Raw genomic sequence first — 20071 nt, forward strand, 5'->3', positions numbered from 1 at the left:
TCCAGCCTGGGTGACAGAGCGAGACTCTGTTTCAAAAAAAAAGAAAATAAGGTGTTCATGGGGAAGTAAAAGTAAAGAAAAAAGTGAAAAACCATGAACAAATTTAAAGTTTCTCTGGTCAGCAGATAGGTGATGTTCTGTATATTTTGATGTATTTTTTCAAGCTTTGTACCTGAGTTTATCAATTTATAAATATTTCTATATGATTTCTTTCACTCTACCCAGTTCATTCTTAAATTATCTTCCCTGGACAGACAGCATTAACATTTCACCTAGGGAACTGTTGGAATGTAGTCTCAAGCCTCCCTGCAGAACAGCTGAATGAGGAACAATAGTGGTGAGGCCCAGCCACCCGGAATCCTCCAGTATTCAGATATATCTGAAAGCTTGAGAACCACTATTTTTTTTTTTTTTTTTTTTTTACAACTCTCAACATCATGAATGTGCCTTCCTCAGGAATCTTTTTAGAAACTTCTTTTCTCCTTTTTATACAGACATGTTCAAATCTCTTCTACCGTTTTTCTTGTTTTGTTTTGTTTTGTTTTTGGAGATGGAGTTTCGTTCTTGTTGCCCAGGCTGGAATGCAATGGCACGATCTTGGCTCACTGTAACCTCTGCCTCCCAGGTTCAAGTGATTCTCCTGCCTCAGCCTCCTGGCTGAGATTACAGGCTTGCGCCACCATGCCCACCTAATTTTGTATTTTAGTAGAGACAGGGCTTCACCATATTGGCCAGGCTGGTCTTGAACTCCTGACCTCGGGTGATATACTTGCCTCGGCTTCCCAAAGTGCTGGGATTACAGGCATGAGCCGCCACTCCTTGCCAGATCTTTTCTACTTTTAACAAAGACAAGGAAACCTCCTCTCTCCTAACATAAAGTCTTACCTGAATCCAACTTTTTCCTCTTAAAACTTAGAGATGACAGCTAAGCTTTTTGAAATTATACCTACCCCTCATGTAAGCAAAAAATAAATCATTAAAACCAAACAGAATATGAGGGGTGGATTCCAAAATAGGATACAAAAATACAACAAATTAACCTAATTGTCTTACAAATGAATAACATCATCACATGGAAAGGGGATAGGGAAGAAAACAAGGAACCTAAATAACTGGAAAATAGTATCTTGACTGGATATCATAATACTAATGATAAGAACCATACATAAATTCTGTAAGCTAGTTAGGCGTATGGGCTAGTAGTTGTGAAACTTCTTCGTGTGTATACTTTTTACGTGAACAGATTAGTACATACAGCCTTTTGTATCTGTGGGTTCTACATCTATGGATTCAGCCAACTGTGGATTGATAATATCTGGGGAAAAAATTGTGTATATACTAACATGAACAGACTGTTTTAAGTTGTCATTCTTTTTTTTTTTTTTGAGATGGAGTCTTTCTCTGTCGCCCAGGCTGGAGTGCAGTGGTGCAATCTCGGCTCACTGCAAGCTCCAGCTCCCCGGTTCACACCATTCTTCTGCCTCAGCCTCCCAAGTAGCTGGGACTATAGGTGCCTGCCACCACGCCCGGCTAATTTTTTGTATTTTTAGTAGAGATGGGGTTTCACCATTTTAGCCAGGATGATCTTGAACTCCTGACCTCATGATCCTCCCGCCTCAGCCTCCCAAAGTGCTGGGATTACAGGCGTGAGCCACCACGCCCAGCTAACTTATCATTCTCTAAACAGTGCAGTATAACAACTATTTACATAGCCTTTACATTGTATTGTGTATTATAAGTAATCTAGAGATGCTTTTCAGTGTGTAGGAGGACTTTTTTTACTTGTCATTCTCTGTAAACAGTGCAGTATAGCAAGTTTACATAGTCTTTACATTGTATTAGGTATTATAAGTAGAGATGCTTTTAAGTGTGTAGGAGGATATGCATAGGTTATATGTGAATACTACACCGTATGTCAGGGACTTAAGCATCAGTGGATTCTGGTATCTGGGAGTGGTTCTGGAACCAATCCCCTGCACATACCAAGGTATGGCTGTATATTGTGGATAATGAGACTCAGGTTTCTCATTATTAGAGAAAGATGAACGGCTAACGTTAAAATCCTGTGTGAGTGTGATTTGAATCAGACGTATAAACTCTGTGGTGTTTAATATTGACAAATACATGCAGAAATATAGATGTGTGTTTATGTATGGGTTAATATGTATAAATATACTGTATTTTATTTTTAATTTAAAAAAAATTATTTAAGAGACAAGGTCTTGTCCTGTCACTCAGGCTGAAGTGCAGTGTCTCAGTCATAGCTGACTGTAACCTCAAACTCCTGACCTCAAACAATCCTGCTTCAGCCTCCCAAGTAGCTGGGACTGTAGGTGTGCGCCACCACACCCAGCTAATTTTTTAATTTTTATTTTTTTGTAGAGATGGGATTATGCTGTGTTGCTTAGGCTGGTATCAAACTCCTGGCCTCAAGTGATCCTTCCCGCCTCAGCACTGATACTACAGGCATGTGCCACCATGCCTGCCCCTTGTGCTGTGTTTTGTGACTTTTTCTACTGAGAGGCCCTAGAAGCTTCAGTAACAGTGAACATAGCTGGTGCCTTGATCTTTAATAATAATTGTTACAGACAAACTTTTTTGATGGACGCCAAAGTTGGTGGGCGGAAACTTGAGAAACAGCGTTTTTGCATAGCCTCAAATTTGTATTATGTACAAATGGAAAAAATATTAAAGTGGAGAAACCCAGTATAACCAAACACCATTATAACCAAACCAAACCCAGTATAACCAAACCACCATAACCAAACACTAAATTTCGTATCACCTGTAATAAGACAGTTGACATCAGGAGCCCCTTGATACGATTCACTGAAGGGGATATAACATTATTTCTGTGATATTCTTGCCAGATATGTATAATCATTCCAGTCATGAGAAAATATCAGACAAACCCAAATTTAAGGACATTCTACAAAATAATCATCAGTTCTCTTTAATAGTGTCAGGTTCATGAAAGATAGAAGGACTGAACTGTTACAGACTGGTGGAGACTAAGGAGAAATAACAACTAAATGCAATGTGGGATTCTGGATAAGTTCTTGGAACAGAAGAAAGGTGTTAGTGGGCCTGTAGTCCCAGCTCCTTAGGAGGCTGAGGTGGGCGGATTGCTTGAACCCAGGAGTTCTGGGCTGTAATGCACTGTGTCGATTGGATGTCTGCATTACGTTTGGCACCAATTTGGTGACCTTCTGGGAGCAGGGGACTTCCAGGTTGCCTCAGGAGGGGTGAACTGGCCCAGATCAGAAATGGAGTAGGTAAAAACTCCGTGCTGATTAGTAGTGGGGTAGTGCGTGTGAATAGCCACTATACTCCAGCCTGGGAAACACAACAAGACCCTGTCTCGTAAAACAAATAAACACAAACAAAGAAAAAACATGGTAAGGCCCTGTCTCTTTAAAAAAAAAAAAAAAAAAAAAAAGAATGGGGAAAGTGGTGAAATTTTAATAATGTCTGTAGTTAATTATGATATTGTGCCAGTATTCATTCCTGGTTTTCTTTTTTCTTTTTTTTTTTTTTTTTTGAGACGGAGTCTCGCTCTGCCGCCCAGGCTGGAGTACAGTGGCCGGATCTCAGCTCACTGCAAGCTCCGCCTCCTGGGTTCACGCCATTCTCCTGCCTCAGCCTCCCAAGTAGCTGGGACTACAGGCGCCCGCCACCTCACCCGGCTAGTTTTTTTGTATTTTTTAGTAGAGACGGGGTTTCACCGTGTTAGCCAGGATGGTCTCGATCTCCTGACCTCGTGATCCACCCGTCTCGGCCTCCCAAAGTGCTGGGATTACAGGCTTGAGCCACCGCGCCCGGCCTCATTCCTGGTTTTCATAATTTTTTATTGTGGTTATACAAGGGGTTAATGTTAGGGGAAGCTCGTGAGGCACATAGAGGATAGGTTGCTGATTTAATCATAGGCCGAGATATGGAATGCTTGTTGCAGATGTGGTAATTTTTTATTGCATGAGTTTTTTTTGTTATGTTATCTCAGTATACAAGGGCATCAGATTCAATTTAAAATTCAATTAACTGAAAATATTTCCATATGAGGTGATCATTTGATGAGTAACCTTTATGTTTGGCTAAATTCTAGTAAATACAGGCAGTGATAAATCTGTTACAGTTTTGCCTGGTGGCTGGGGAGTCTCTTTTGAAATTAGCTCTAAGAATCTTGATTTAAGAAGTGTGAACAACTTGCCTTAAAATTGAGTAGTTTTTGGCCGGGTACAGTGGCTCATGCCTGTAATCCCAGCACTATGGGAGGCTGAGACAGGCGGATCACAAGGTCAGGAGATCGAGACCATCCTGGCTAACACAGTGAAACCCCATCTCTACTAAAAATACAAAAAATTAGCTGGACGTGGTGGCGGCGCCTGGAGTCGCAGCTGCTCGGGAGGCTGAGGCAGGAGAATGGCGTGAACCTGGGAGGCGGAGCTTGCAGTGAGCTGAGATCGCGCCACTGCACTCCAGCCTGGGTGACAGAGCAAGACTCCGTCTCAAAAATAAAAAAAATTTTTTTGAGTAGTTTTGCAGTATGTATAAAGCAAAGAAAAAAGATTATGTCTAGGAACTCATATATATTTGCAAGATGGAGCAAATCAAGAAAATTGTCACAAACTGGAGAGATTTATCTGGCTGAGGCTGCTACCAAGCAAGATAGCTTTATTTGTTAAGAAGCCAAATAATCTGAGCTCTGCCTTTGTGTTTTACCTTAGTTGGAAGATAGAAAAATTGGCCTAAGACAGTACATTTTGAGAGAAATTTATTTGGAGTTCACAAGTTTCTGGTTTTACTTTCAATGCTATAAATAAATTATTTAGTTTTTTATAGGTAACTTAATTCTTCAGAGGTTGTGGCAGGTACTGAAGGAAGACCAGGATGAAGGACTTACATGAACTGGTTCAGCCTGTGACTTGACCACTTAGTAGTTATTCCTTTGTTTTGTTCATTCACTTATTCCTTCATTCCTTCTCTCTCCACCCATTTACTCACCTACCCACTTCCTTTTTTTTTGTTTTTTTGAGACAAGAGTTCTGTTCTTGTCGCCTAGGCTGGAGTGCATTGGCGCGATCTCGGCTCACTGCAACCTCTGTCTCTTGGGTTCAAGTGATTCTCCTGCCTCAGCCTCCCGAGTAGCTGGGATTACAGGCGCCCACCACCATGCCTGGCTAATTTTTGTATTTTTAGTAGAGACGTGGTTTTACCATGTTGGCCAAGCTAGTCTCAAACCCTTGACCTATGATGATCAGCCCGCCTTGTCCTCCCAAAGTGCTGGGATTACAAGCGTGAGCCACTGCATCTGGCCCGACTTCCTTCCTTCCTTTTCTTTTTTTTTTTTCGAGGTGGAGTCTCGCTCTGTGGCTCAGGCTGGAATGCAGTGGTGCGATCTCAGCTCACGGCAGCCTCCGCTTCCCAGGTTCAAGCGATTCTCCTTCCTCAGCCTCCTGAGTAGCTGGAATTACAGGTGCACACTACCACGCCCGGCTAATTTTTATATTATTATTATTATTATTATTATTTTTTTTTTTTGAGAAGGAATCTTGCTCTGTTGCCCAGGCTGGAGTGCAGTGGCACAATCTAGGCTCACTGTAACCTCGGCCTCCCAGGTTCAAGAGATTCTCCTGACTTAGCCTCCCAAGTAGCTGGGATTATAGGTGCCTGCCACCACACCAGGCTAATTTTTGTATTTTTAGTAGAGACAGAGTTTCACCATGTTTGCCAGGCTCGTCTTGAACTCCTCACCTCAGGTGATCCGCCTGCCTTGGCCTCCCAAAGTGCTGGGATTACAGGCGTGAGCCAGCGCACCTGGCCCCCACTTCCTTTCTTAAGTCATATAGCAAATTATTATAAAGCCCTTCTTATGTCTTAGGCTCTGTGTTGGATGTGGAGCCATAGTGCCAAATAATAACAGCAAGGAGGTTTTATCCAGTAGGAATCTTTCAGAATCCTGCAAAAATATTTGAGACCTGTAAATTAATGGACCTCAAAATAAAACAAATTTTAAAATTGAAATTTTTTTTAGTTTTCAATTAAATGTAACGTGAAGGATGTTAAAATTAGTCATAATTATTAGTTCTTCTCTCCTTAGTAGTTCCATTTGTGAATATAGCCTAGGAAGTAATTCTTGACCTGAAGAGGTAATTCATATAATTATAAAGGTGGTCATTAAAGCATTTGTGGAGTAGAAATAATTGAAAGCAAACATATATGGACAACAGGATTGCTTCCATCTGCTGTCATTAAATTTAGATTATAGGATCATCTGTGTGGTATAATCACAAGGTCAATGCTCCTGTTCCTCCAATCATTTCCAATGTGGTATAATCTTTTTCATACCCTCTTCTATGATTATAAAAATGATTCTTATTTTTTAGACAGAATCTCACTCTGTCACCCAGAATGGAGTGCAGTGGTGTGATCACGGCTCCCACAGTCTCAACTTCTGGAGCTCAAGTGATCTTCCCACCCTAGCCTCCCTAGTAGCAGGGACTACAAACCGGTGCCACCATGCCTGCCATATATATATATATATATATATATATATATACACACACACACACACACACACACTTTTTTTTTTTTGAAACGGAGCCTTGCTCTGTCACCCAGGCTGGAGTGCAGTGGCATGATCTAAGCTCACTGCAACCTCCGCCTCCCAGGTTCCGGTGATTCTCCTACCTCAGCCTCCTGAGTAGCTGGGATTACAGGCGTGTGCCAACACGTCTGGGTAATTTTTTTGTATTTTTAGTAGAGATCGGGTTTCACCACGTGGGCTAGGCTGGTCTTGAACTCCTGACCTCAAGTGATCTGCCCACCTCGGCCTCCCAGAGTGCTAGGATTACAGACATGAGCCACTGTGCATGGCCCTGGCTACTATTTTCTATTGTTTTTGGAGAGAGGCTGTCACTCAAGTGATCCTCCCACCTTCACTTCTGCCTCTGCCTCTGAAAGTGCTGGGATTACAGGTGTGAGCCACCAAGTTCAGCCATAAAAATGATTGTTAAAAGTGGTAATAGGAATCCCATTCTTTTCGTTGCCTTTTTTCCTGACATTTGCATCGCAGACATTCTTTCTTGCCAGTAGATAGTAATCTACCTCTGTAACAGATGTGTTTCTTGTCTCCCAAGGTGTCAGTGAATCTTGTTTCCCATTTATAACTGATTAATGTGTCCTTGACCTTTTGCTTTTATAAATAATGCCACAGAATATATCTCTGTATACATATGTCCCTGCACATTTGTGCATACATTTCTATTTACTGGAAATAGGTTTGTTCATTTAAAATTATGTGGTAGAAGTTGGCCCCCAACAAGGTCACTGTGTCTACTGTAATTGTCTTTGTAATTTGGAAACTTTGAGACTAAAAAGTTTTGGTGTTTTTTTCTTTTTTTTTCTTTTTCTTTTTCTTTTTTTTTTTGAGATGGAGTCTCGCTGTGTTGCGCAAGCTGGAGTGCAGTGGCGCAGTCTCAGCTGTCTGCAACCTCCGCCTCCTGGGCTCAAGCGATTCTCCTGCCTCAGCCTCCCGAGTAGCTGGGATTACAGGCATGCGCCACCGTGCCCAGCAAATTTTTGTATTTTAAGTAGAGACAGGGTTTCACCATGTTGTCAGGCTAGTCTTGAACTCCTGACCTCAGGTGATCCGCCTGCCTCAGCCTCCCAAAGTGCTGGGATTACGGGTGTGAGCCACCGCACCGGACCAAACATTTTTCTATGTATCCGTATTCATTCAAGTGGCAGTCTGATGTGAATCCATTTGTTGACAAAGGTTGATCTGAACTCCTGTTATGTAAAACCTTTATTATCTCCAGAGTGTGAATGTTTTATCTCACTGCAGAAATATTAATGTGGATGATTGTGGGATGCTGCCCCAGATCCCACTAAGCATATAAGTAGTATTAGTATATTATTAGTATAGTGACCCTTTTTATAAGTAGCATTAGTATGAGTATATTAACCCTTTTTAAAATGAGTAAAACTGAATTTCAGCACATTTGGCCTTACTGGATCTTCCCATCCCCACACATACCCATGAATGTGAAGTATTTTCTTCACAGTAAAATGTATGAAATGTGTTAATATCCAGGAAAAGGATTCACCAATTTACTTAAAGATTATTTTTAAGGATTATACTAAGAGTTATATTTTAGAGGCAAGACAACAATCTTAGAATAGTCCAGATTTTGCTTGAAATCCCTTAGGAACATTTTTGTTCATGTGGCCTGACGTGAAGTTCTGAGTTTTTTTGTCTGGCAGTAGAAGAAATCACCGTATCTTTTTTTTTTTTCTTCTTTTTTTTATATGGAGTCTCGCTGTCGCCCAGGCTGGAGTACAGTGGCGTGATCTCGGCTCACTGCAAGCTCCGCCTCCCGGGCTCACGCCATTCTCCTGCCTCAGCCTCCCGAGTAGCTGGGACTACAGGCGCCCACTACCACGCCCGGCTAATTTTTTGTATTTTCGGTACAGATGGGGTTTCACCGTGTTAGCCAGGATGGTCTCGATCTCCTGACCTCGTGATCCACCCGCCTCGGCCTCCCAAAGTGCTGGGATTACAGGCTTGAGCCACCACGCCCGGCCATCACCATATCTTTTAATTAGTGGACTCAGATTTAGCAGGAGTGTTGTGCAACAAACAAGAGCAAGATATTTTGAAATTTGAGAAGTGGCAATTCTAAATGTAGGAAAAGTATGTTATAAGAGAAACGTACTGGAAAACGAGACCTAATAAAGGGGTATCAGCTTTATACAGCCTTCACCATTTAAATTACTGTTACAGTTTTATTGGTGGGTGGGCATACACGTTGAGCATCCATTATGGGAAATGTTTAACACCAGAAGAAGTATTTTGGATTTTTTCACATTTTCAGTATTTGCATTGTGTTTACCAGGTGAGCATCCTAAATCTGAAATGCTCCAGTGAGCATTTTTTTAAACATCATATTGGCTATAAAGAAGTTCCAGCCGGGGCGTGGGGGTTCACGCCTGTAATCCCAGCACTTTGGGAGGTTGAGGCAGGCAGACCACTTGAGCCCAGGAGTTTAAGACCAGTCTGGGCAACATGGCAAGACCCACCCTGTCTCTAGAAAAGTACAAAAAATTATCTGGGCATAGTGGCGCGTGCCTGTAGTCCCAGCTACTTGGGAGGCTAAGGTTGGAGGATTGCTTGAGCCTGGGAGGTCAAGGCTGCAGTGAGCCGAGCTGAGATTGGGACACTACACTCCAGCATGGGTGACAGAATAAGACCCTGTCTCAGAAAAACCCCAAAAATCCAGATTTTGGAGCATTTCATATTTAGAAAGATTCAGAAATGCTTTCAGATTTTTGGATTAGGGAAACTCTACCTGTGTATATTTGAATTTGCATTGGTTTAAATGCAAATATAATGTGAGTCTGTTACTTCAGTATTACTATATAGGTTTTTCCTCTGAATCATTTATAACTTCATTACTGATTTAATCGTAATCCTGCTATATGTAGATAGTGATTTTCCTTTGAAGACACCTGTAGTGCAGGGATCAGCAAACTTCTGAAACTATATATTAACTATTTCAGGCTTTGTAGGTTACATTGCCTCTGTCTCAGCTACTCACTGCTTTAGCCCCAAAGTGACTATAGACAGCAATGTACATGTTTATGCTATAACACTTCATTTCTAAAAACAGATTGTGGGCTGACACCTGCTTCAGGGGATTTCTTTTAGTGGGTTGATGAAAATAGGGAGAGAGGAGTTGGTAAGGCTTCCTTTTGGAAATAGGACTTTTGTCTAGGCATTGAGGTTTTTTGAGGTGGCTTATCTCTGGATATGTTCTGAGTGCCTTTAAGAACTGTGCAATATCAGTGATAGATCAGTAGATCTGACTTTTTCCCTTTTTTTTTTTGAGACAGGGTCTCACTGTTGCCCAGTCTGGAGTGCAGTGGGACAATCTCCGCTCACTGCAACCTCTGCCTCCTGAGTTCAACCTATTCTGGTGCCTCAGCCTCTCGGGTAGCTGGGATTATAACACACCTGGCTAAGTTTTGTATTTTTCATAGAGATGGGGTTTCACCATGTTGGCCAGGCAGGTTTTGAATTCCCGACCTCAGGTGATCTACTCGCCCCAACCTCTCAAAGTGCCGGGATTACAGGTGTGAGCCACCATGGCTGGCTGAGATTTTTTCCTTTTTATAGTAAGAGAGTACATGTTTCAGCTTTTTTTTTGACTCTCAATTTCTTGAATATGCACATTTAACTATCCTAGTTATGATTTTACTTTGTTTTTCTGGTTTACCTTAGCTAAGTTACTTTATGTCTTTGGCTTATTTGATTTATTAAAGGCTTGGAGCGACATAGAAGGAAGGTAAATTTAGGATGCTGTGACCAGTCGTTATTACAGGTGTGGCATAATATGGTTGCATAAATGGTTTTATTTTACATGCAATAAAATGTCCAATGACAGCTCGCATGTCGTGATGCTGATATTTTTATTTAAAACATTTTCAGACATGAGGAGGAGCATCGGCGGCGTGAGGAAGAAATGATCCGGCACAGAGAACAGGAGGAACTGAGGCGACAGCAAGAGGGCTTTAAGCCAAACTACATGGAAAATGTAAGTAAACTACTAGTTAACTAAAATGATTTTACATTTTCAGGTTTATGATGTATATTTAGAATTCTTTAGATTTTGGTTTATACAGTGGTCTTTTCTCATCTTTCTAAATTTATGATGTTTGATAAATTAGTGATTTTCTTAACCTCTCATGGGTGGTAAAGTAAAATTAGTTTCTGAAGGTAATGTTTATGTTTTATGAAGTGGATGTCGTATTTTTTCCTATTATTTTAGTTGATCTTTAAAAAACATATGCTATTAAATTAGAAATCTTGATATATACATCATTTCCACTTGACTGATTTTCACCATATAGTAATATTGAAACATCTTTATTTTGGAAGATTTCAGACATGTACAAAAGGATTCTAGTGTGTACTCATCATCAGCCATAACACTTATAAACTTATGGCCGATCTTTTACATCTTTAAGTATAACCACTTTATTTCCCAATTTATTTTATTTGAAATACCTGACTTCATATAATTTTATTATTTTCAGTATGTCTAAAAGATGAAGACTTTTAAAAAAAAACCTTTATCATGTTTTAAAAATGGTCAGTTCTTTCATTTTAACTAATTAAAGCCCAGATTTGCACAGGTCTTAAATTTTTTTTTTTTTAAACATTTGATTTCTTTGAATTGGCTGATATATCCAGCCTCTTTTAGTCTAGGTTTTCTCTTTCTGTCTTTAATATTTTAGTTACCTTTTTTTTTTGAGCTGGAACCTTGCTCTGTCAACCAGGCTGGAGTGCAGTGGTGCAATATCAGCTCACTGCAACCTCTGCCTCCCAGGTTCAAGTAGTGCTCCTGCCTCAGTCTCCCAAGTAGCTGGGATGACAGGTGTGCGCCACCACACCTGGCTAATTTTTGTATTTTTAGTAGAGATGGGGTTTCACTCTGTTGGTCAGGCTGGTCTCGAACTCTTGACCTCAAGTGATCTACCCACCTCAGCCTCCAAAAGTGCTGGGATTACAGGTGTAAACCGCTGTGCCTGGCTGACATTTCTAAAATAGAGCATCTGTTGTTTCATAAGATTATGCTCACCGAAAAGCATTAGGTGACAATGTACCTGCTTTTCTAGTAGCTTCTTAAAGTGTGTATCGCATACTTGAAGCATCATGATAAAATTAATTTGGCTAGAGTGTAAATTGGCAAGCTATAGCCTGGGACCACGGCCTGGTTTTTATTACTCCACCACAGAGATATTGATGGTGTTTATGTTTTTAAAGGGTTATTGCAAAAGAAAGAAGATTAGAAATGACTTGTGACCCACAGTAACTTAAAATATTTGCTTTCTGACCTTTTTATAATATCTGTGGAAACCTGGGCTGGAATCTTTATTTATTTATTTTTTCATTTTAAAATTAGTATTGATGGTAGATAGACCACAAACTTACTATGCTCTTAACTTTTTGGAGTATCCATGTTTCAAATAGTATGTAAATGAGGTATGATAATTGGGTAACACTGACTAGTGTTCTGTTAGCTTTTTGGGATTAGAAATGATACGAATCTGCACAAGTTTTTCATTATTTTGGTGTCAGTTTTATTTGGTTCCAAGCTTCACAATGCTTCTTATTACTATAAAGTTAATCAAGTACTAAAAGCAATATGAGTGAAAGCTCTACCTATCTCAAATATTTTGTGTTAATGGTAATATATTAATAGGAAAACATTGTATTAAGAATGCATTGAGGCCATTCTGTCAGTTGTTCTTCATTTACTTTGAAAACTGTCTTTGGAGAAAATTATTAAACAATTTTAATGCTATGTGTGTGTGTGTGTTTTTTTTTTTTTTTTTTTTTTAAGCTTTGAAATTAGGCCCTCTTATGTGCTTTCTCTTATTTCACTGTTCAGTTTAAAGGGAGGAATCAAATGGTAAGTGTTCAACTTGTCCAAGTAATGAGTAAAGTTGATTTTCTTCGTTAATTTTAAGATGCCACCTCTCTCTTCTTGTCTTCCTAATAGAAATAGTCCAACACAACTAAGATTTACGGGACTTTCAAGTATAAAATAAATACTGATTTACATATTTCATGTTTGAAATAATAATTTCATGTAACAAAGAATGAGGGAAAACACTTGTCATATCTGGTCATCTTTTTCTTTGTCAGCCTTCAACTTGACCATAATTTTATGACACATGGGAGTATATTTTTAAGAGTTTCAAGCATATAAGCCAGTACTTCATCAATATCAGTTGTCGTTTTTATTTAATACTTTATTTTTCCTTAGAAGACAAACTTTTTGATAATTGCTGTTGAAACTATAAATTAAACGACATTTTTTACTCATTTAGGATAGCATTCAACTGCCTTAAGAATTAATACATTTTTATAATATGTCTTAATTGCATTTAGGTTTGTCTTTACCATAATATAGAGTGTATTTGATTTTTTTTCCAGGCAGTATTTACTAAGTGGAAATTTTCTACTTATCACAATTTTTGGACACGTTAAAAGCGATTATTCTGGAAGCAATGAGAATTTTATAAGATTGGTTTTTATAATTGTCTTGTGATTGTTTTCATATTAGATTACTCCACCACCTGTAGATTAAGTAGTTTAAACACTTCAGTACTTACCAGTCTTTATTTATGGGAAAAATTTGCATTGGAGTAAATGACAGATTTTAGTTCTAGCATTTTGTTGATGCAGTTTCTTGGAGTAAACATTGCTTCTTTTTTTTTTTTTTTTTTGAGACGGAGTCTTGCTCTGTCACCCAGGCTGGAGTGCAGTGGCCGGATCTCAGCTCACTGCAAGCTCCACCTCCCGGGTTCACGCCATTCTCCTGCCTCAGCCTCCCGAGTAGCTGGGACTACAGGCGTCCACCACATCGCCCGGCTAGTTTTTTGTTATTTTTTAGTAGAGACGGGGTTTCACCATGTTAGCCAGGATGGTCTCGATCTCCTGACCTCGTGATCCACCCGTCTCGGCCTCCCAAAGTGCTGGGATTACAGGCTTGAGCCACCGCGCCCGGCAACATTGCTTCTTGGGAAAATGTTAATGTCATGAAAATATCCAAATGTCCATCTTATTTTAGCTTTAGTTGTTGTATCATGTAGTTATGAAATATTTGAGTTAGGAATATTGGGGTGATGTTTAAATTTTATGTTACTTGGTTTTAAAACCTGAGAAGTTTGTTTCTTTCTTTTTTTTTTTTTTTGAATTTATTTGTTGAGACAGAGTTTCGCTCTTATTGTTCAGGCTGGAGTGCAATGGGATGATCTCAGCTCACTGCAACCTCTGCCTCCTGGGTTCAAGCGACTCTCCTGCTTCAGCCTCCCGAGTAGCTGGGATTACAGGTGCCTGCCACCTTGCCCAGCTAATTTTTGTATTTTTGGTAGTGGTGGGTTTTCACCATGTTGACCAGGCTAGTCTTGAACTCCTGACCTCAGGTGGTCCGCCTGCCTTGGCCTCCCAAAGTGCTGGGATTACAGGCATCAGCCACCATGCCTGGCTGAGAAGTTTCTTTTTCTTGTATGGTACATATTAATGCTTGCCTCTTCAATAAAGAAAAGAGTAATTCCTCATACCCTTTTCAGTTTTCCTACATTCATCTAAATATATACCTGACTTACTATTAAAGCTTATTAGTCCCATTTGACTAGTTGGGAATAGCCCTAAGTATTTCAACACAGTTTATTCAACACACATAATAAACTTGAAAATAAAGGTATGTTATATGCTAAGGCAACAGTTGGACTCAGTTGTATTTCTTTGCTTGTCAGAGGCATTCCATTGTAGCACCCGAGGGACTGTGAGGCCAGAAGGATTAAGAGAATGTTGGCAGAGGCTAACAGTGTAGTGCTTCGTCCAAGGACAGGCAAAAAATACTTTCTTTTTTCTTTTAGAGATGGGGTCTTGATATGTTGCCCAGGCTTGGCTCAAGCAGTCCTCCTTCCTCATCTTCCTGAGTGGCTGATACAACAAGCATACGCCACTGTGCCCAGCAGAACAGTGTTTTTGCAATGTCCATAATAAACACTCAAGGAGCTTTTTAAAAATGTGGGTTCCTAGATCATACTACTAATAATTGATTTGTTTTTTGATCCAGGTAGATTGTAATACATTGATCTTTGATCACCTTTTTTTGCTAATTCCAGTAGTTTTCAACCTTGCAATATATTTGTGGAACTTAAGGGAAAATGCCTGAGATTCAGTCCACCAAGTATTTTGATTCAGTATGTCTAGGTTGGTACCAGGAGATCTACATGTTAAAGAAAACTACACCTTGCTTATTTCTTTCTGTTAGCAGAGATTCAAAACTACTGGCCTTGTATTGAAATGAGACGTATTGAAATGAAAATAGTTGAATTTTTTGTGGGTCCTGGGAGTGTTAGTGAAAGGCATGCTTGATGTAGTTCAACATGGCGTAAGATTTATATAGGACGAAATTTGTTTATTTATTGATGGTATCTTGCTGTGTTGCCCAGGCTGGAGTGCAGTGGCTATTGACAAGTGTGATTATAGCACACTACAGCCTCAAACTCCTAGGCTTAAGTGAATCTTCCTGCCTCAGCCTCCCAAGTAGCTGGGAGAGTAGGCATGCTGCTGTGCCCATCTTTCTTTGTTTTTTTCTCTTTTGATTGTGTCTCCCTATGTTACCCAGGCTGGTCTTGACGTCCTTGAGCTATCCTCCTGTCTCAGCCTCCTGAATAGTGAGACAATAGTTGCCTACCACTGCATATGGTTATATATCCGTCTTTAGAACACGGTTTAAACAATATGACATTCTACCCTGCAGAATTTGGGTGTGGCAACCTTGATTTGGGCTTTCAGACTGTATGTGCAGGACATATTATCTCAAACTATGCATTAATTTTTCGTGCCTAGTTGTAATAGTTTTAATTGTCTCATCCAGACCAGGGGTTGACAGCCTAGAATAGACCAGGCTCAGTTCACATGCTACCTATTTTTGTAATACTTGTTTTTGTTTGTTTTGTTTATGACTTCTTTGCCCTACAAAAACTGATTTGAGTAGTTGTGACACAACTATATGAGACTGTATTGAGACTACATGGCCTGCCAAGCCTAAAAAATATTTACATCTAGCCCTTTACCTGAAATGTTTGCTGACCTCTGATTTAGAGCCAGTCTGAGAGTTGAAGGGAATCTATAAAAAGTGGCTCATGTTAACCAAACTCATAGAACTTGTGAAGAATAATGCAAATCTATTCATTTATATATTCTTTTCCAGTGTTTTTAGAAGGCTCACTAAGCACAGCACCTCATATTCCAGATCCAAGGATTCCTGAGGAATCCAAATTAATATTCAGAAGGTTCATTGGTAGTCATGGTTATAAACCAGAGCAAAAGTTATGGGAAGAAATGGCAAAGAGTCACAGCCTTGCAGCTGATACCTGGGATTTTAAAATCTTTTTTTCCTTTTTGAGACGGAGTCTTGCTCTGTCGCCCAGGCTGGACTTCAGTGGTGCGATCTCGGCTCACTTGCAACCTCTGCCTCCCAGGTTCAAGTGTTTCTCCTGCCTCAGCCTCCCAGGTATCTGGGATTAGAGGCGTGCGCCACCACGACTGGCTAGTTTTTTATTTTTATTTATTTATTTATTTTTTTGAGGCGGAGTTTCACTCTTGTTGCCCAGGCTGGAGTGCAATGGCACGATCTCAGCTCACTGCAACCTCCGCCTCTCAGGTTCAAGCAATTCTCCTGCCTCAGCCTCCCTAGTAGCTGGGATTATAGGCATGTGCCACCACGCCCAGCTAATTTTGTATTTTTAGTAGAGTCGGGGTTTCTCCATGTTGGTCAGGCTGGTCTCGAACTCCCGACCTCAGGTGATCCACCCACCTCGGCCTCTCAAAGTGCTGGGATTACAGATGTGAGCCACCGTGCCTGGCCTTATTTTTTATTTTTAAGACTGAGTCTCACTAGGCTGGAGTGCAGTGACACGATCTCGGCCCAGTCCAACCCCTGCCTCCGGGATTCAAGTGATACTCCTGCCTCAGCCTCCCAAATAGCTGGGACTACAGGCGCGTGCCGCCACACCCGGGTAATTTTTGTATTTTTCGTAGAGATGAGGTTTCACCATGTTGGCCAGAATGGTCTAGATCTCTTGACCTCAGGTGATTTGCCCACTTGGCCTCCCAAAGTGCTGGGATTACATGCATGAGCCACCACACCAGGCCCATGCCCGGCAAAGTTTTATATTTTTAGTAGAGATGGGGTTTCACCATGTTGGTCGGGCTGGTCTCGAACTCCTGACCTCGTGACCTGACCGCCTCAGCCTCCCAGAGTGTTGGGATTAAAGGTGTGAGCCACCACACCCAGCCAAAATCCCTTTAGTTCTAGTCAGTAGAGGTATAAAGCACTCTTCTTTCAAATGTTAACCCCTCTTGATCAGTATTGTTGAATTTGGCCTGTTTCTTTAACCAGTCAGCCTCTTTTCTTGCCTCCTGCATGGGATTTTTGTTGTTTGTTTATCTATCATCTCTTGATTTAATCGGAACCTAACTTTCCCTGATGTGTCATGTGTAAAACTGAAAAACAGAAACTATCCAGTAAAAAAAAAAAAATTCCATTAATGTATGCTGTCAGAGAAGAGTGATCCCATTGTTATTTACTAATGAATAGGTACAATTTTATTTTCTGAAATGGTTTGTGAAGATTCCAGAGCAGAAGTTACAGTTTTGTGGTTTCCACATGGCCGTCCCTCTTTTTCTACAGTTTTTAAAGCTCTAATGAGTTATTTATGTTGCTTAAGAAGATTTGTTTTTTGAAGTCTAAACTCCTGAAGCATTCAAACAAAAGACACATTTTACAAGGGATTTTGATGGCCTCTTCATTAACTTACGGAAATAACTAAAGAATTGTTTGCTGAAGGATTTGATGTCAGATTTAAGTGTGACCTGCTGGGCTGGTAGGCTTATTTCTGATATAATGATGGCCTAGTCCCAGTGGTTTGGACATGTTGGTGAAAATCAAAATGGATAATAACAGACATTGCAATGGTCTCATATGTAATGTTCTAGTTGTGACTAGTTTCGGTTGTTGATGTTTTTACATATTCATTAAAATAATTTATTACAAGCCAAGGAATTTTCTCAATATTTGGCGTGGTACATAGTTGTAACTTGACTTAGACTTTTGTGATCAAATAAAAACAAAAAGATATGTAAGTTTGTAGTGTTTACACATATTCTTGGAATTGATTTGTAGGATTTTGCTGATTTGGGATATTTGGGTTGAAGGTATGTGTCAGTTTTAACCAGGTGTAGAGTTATTTGATCACTCCTCCAAAGGTTATTTAATAGTTTTAATAATATCTAATGATGCGTGGGAAACCATAGAATGTTTCATATAAAATGGGGCAAATGAACATGCATACTATTAAAATACTTGCTACAATAGGCATGAAATGGGCTTTCTTAGGTGAACCAGGAGGTATGGTTAGCCTAATCATATGCTATGATTATTAGTATTGGTTTTCTGTGTTTTATCATCATATTTGTTAATCTTTTTTGAATGACTACTTGGAAATGGTGACTGAATCTCTTATTCTGTGTACACACTTCGTCAGAGGACCCTTCATTGTATTGATTAACTTTTTTTTTGGTCTTACCTTCCGTTAGAGTTTCAGAGAGGTTCATAATCCAGAAAAATTACCATGTTTTCTTTTTTCGCTTTGGAGAATATCTGTTCAGACTCAGGTCATGTATTTCTTCTGATTCCTCACCCTAGCTGTGATTCTTTTCATTAAAATAATTTAAAAGAAAAATTTTTTTTAAGGACGGAGTCTCGCTCTGTTGCCCAGGCTGGAGTGCAATGGTGTGATCTCGACTCACTCCAACCTCTGCCTCCTGGGTTCAAGTGATTCTTGTGCCTCAGCCTTCCAAGTAGCTGAGATTACAGGTGAGTGCCACTACATCCGGCTAATATTTGTATTTTTGTAGAGACGGGGTTCCACCATGTTGGCCAGGCTGATCTTGAACTCCTTACCTCAAGTGATCCACCTGCCTTGGCCTCCCAAAGTGCTGGGATTATAGGTGTGAGCCACTACCCCGGTCCTTTTTATGTTTAATACAGTTTATTCTTAATACTTCCCAAGTTGTATTCTAATTTTGTTCTGACTTTGTGTTCTCTGAATTTTTCGAGGTCACAAATTCTATGTTTGTCATGTTATAGTTACTGAGATGTAAACTGAGAGAATTAAGGAGCTGTTTGAAGTCTTGTTTTTCCAATGCCAGTGCAGCTCAGTTATGGTTTTCGGTTTGTATGGATCACCAGACAATGGCATTTATTGAATATTAATGCCTCAGATATTACACAGTTGGTACTTTGGAAAATATAGGTGGCACTGAGGTACAACTGCTGATAACATTTTTATAGACTTCATACGTGATTAAATAATGAAGAGTAATTTTTAGAAGCAGCCAAAGAAACCATTTTTTTTGTGCTTGGTTTTCAACACACCTAACTTTTTACTTCAGAGTATTAGACTTACAGGACGACTGGGATGTTACCATTTTGGAAGAAAAATTTGGTCACTGTTTCCTGTATTTAGAACATAGTGCTGAGCACTGTAGAGGATACAAAGGATGTTAGAGGATTTTAGGTGCTGAGTACTTATACAGAGTAATGTTAAAAGAAACAGCTCAAACGTTCTGAGAGTTTACAAAATGAAATTCTTTACTGAGGGTGTCTAGCTTGTCATTAAATAGTCTTGGCACTATTGTGGTACTTTTGTGTGTGTGTGTGTGTGTGTGTGTGTGTGTGTGTTTATAAAATGATGTGATTTATTTATTATTCCTGCTGTGTTGTAGGAATACCTCATGTCTTTTCATTTGAAATGGTAAGTTCTTCTAATAATTTTTGGTTCAGAACGGTAAGATTTCTTAGCTAATGTTAACTCTTGTTTGAGCAATCAGAGAAGAGGAGAGTCAAGACCGGCAAATAGATGTGGTTAACTAATGTAAACATATCTTGTGCATTGTCTACTATATAATACAACTAATAATAATTTTAATTATTAGTTTGAATTAGTGACAGAAGATCCTCGGAAGGCATAAAAATTTAACTTTTTGCTTCTGCTTTGTGACTTGTTTAATGTATTTGGAGCCACCTTACAGTGCTTGTTCTATATAGTGACAATAAATTACATTTTAGGCTAGTCAGTATCTAAGATCTTCTATACTTCATATTGAGGATAGTATCTGTAGTATCATGTAAAATGTTAGAACTTTATACTGAAACTAAAAAATTATAATGTCTATTTATGTTCAGTATTAAGGTACCAACTAGTGAGAAGTAGGCTGTAGGAACTCTGGTTTGTAAGCATCTTCTACTGATGAGATGCAGTTATATGAGTTAGATTGGTAATTATTATAATTACAAACTTTCAAAGGGTTTTGCTTATTTGAGTTAGATTGATAATTATTATAATTACAAACTTTCAAAGACTTTTACAATTTAAGGTAACTGAAAGTTTATGGGTAAGTTTACTTCTTTTCTGAATGGTATCT

At 39.5% G+C, this 20071-nt stretch overlaps 1 protein-coding gene across 10 annotated transcripts in view; it reads left to right on the forward strand.

Annotated features, from left to right (window-relative positions):
- PSPC1 (paraspeckle component 1) overlaps positions 1 to 20071 on the forward strand; it is a 118183-nt gene that overhangs the window by 43050 nt on the left and 55062 nt on the right. For all 10 annotated transcript variants that reach the window (XR_002518226.2, XR_001896650.3, XR_002518225.2 and 7 more), the window contains exon 6: positions 10487 to 10592. Coding sequence is in view for 4 of the 10 variants with exons in the window: in XM_017951121.3 (XP_017806610.1) it covers positions 10487 to 10592 (106 nt within the window). In the remaining 6 variants the exon portion in view is untranslated. The remainder of the gene's footprint in view (positions 1 to 10486; positions 10593 to 20071) is intronic.

The sequence above is a fragment of the Papio anubis genome, chromosome 15 (assembly GCF_008728515.1).
Source record: "Papio anubis isolate 15944 chromosome 15, Panubis1.0, whole genome shotgun sequence".
NCBI lineage: Eukaryota > Metazoa > Chordata > Mammalia > Primates > Cercopithecidae > Papio > Papio anubis.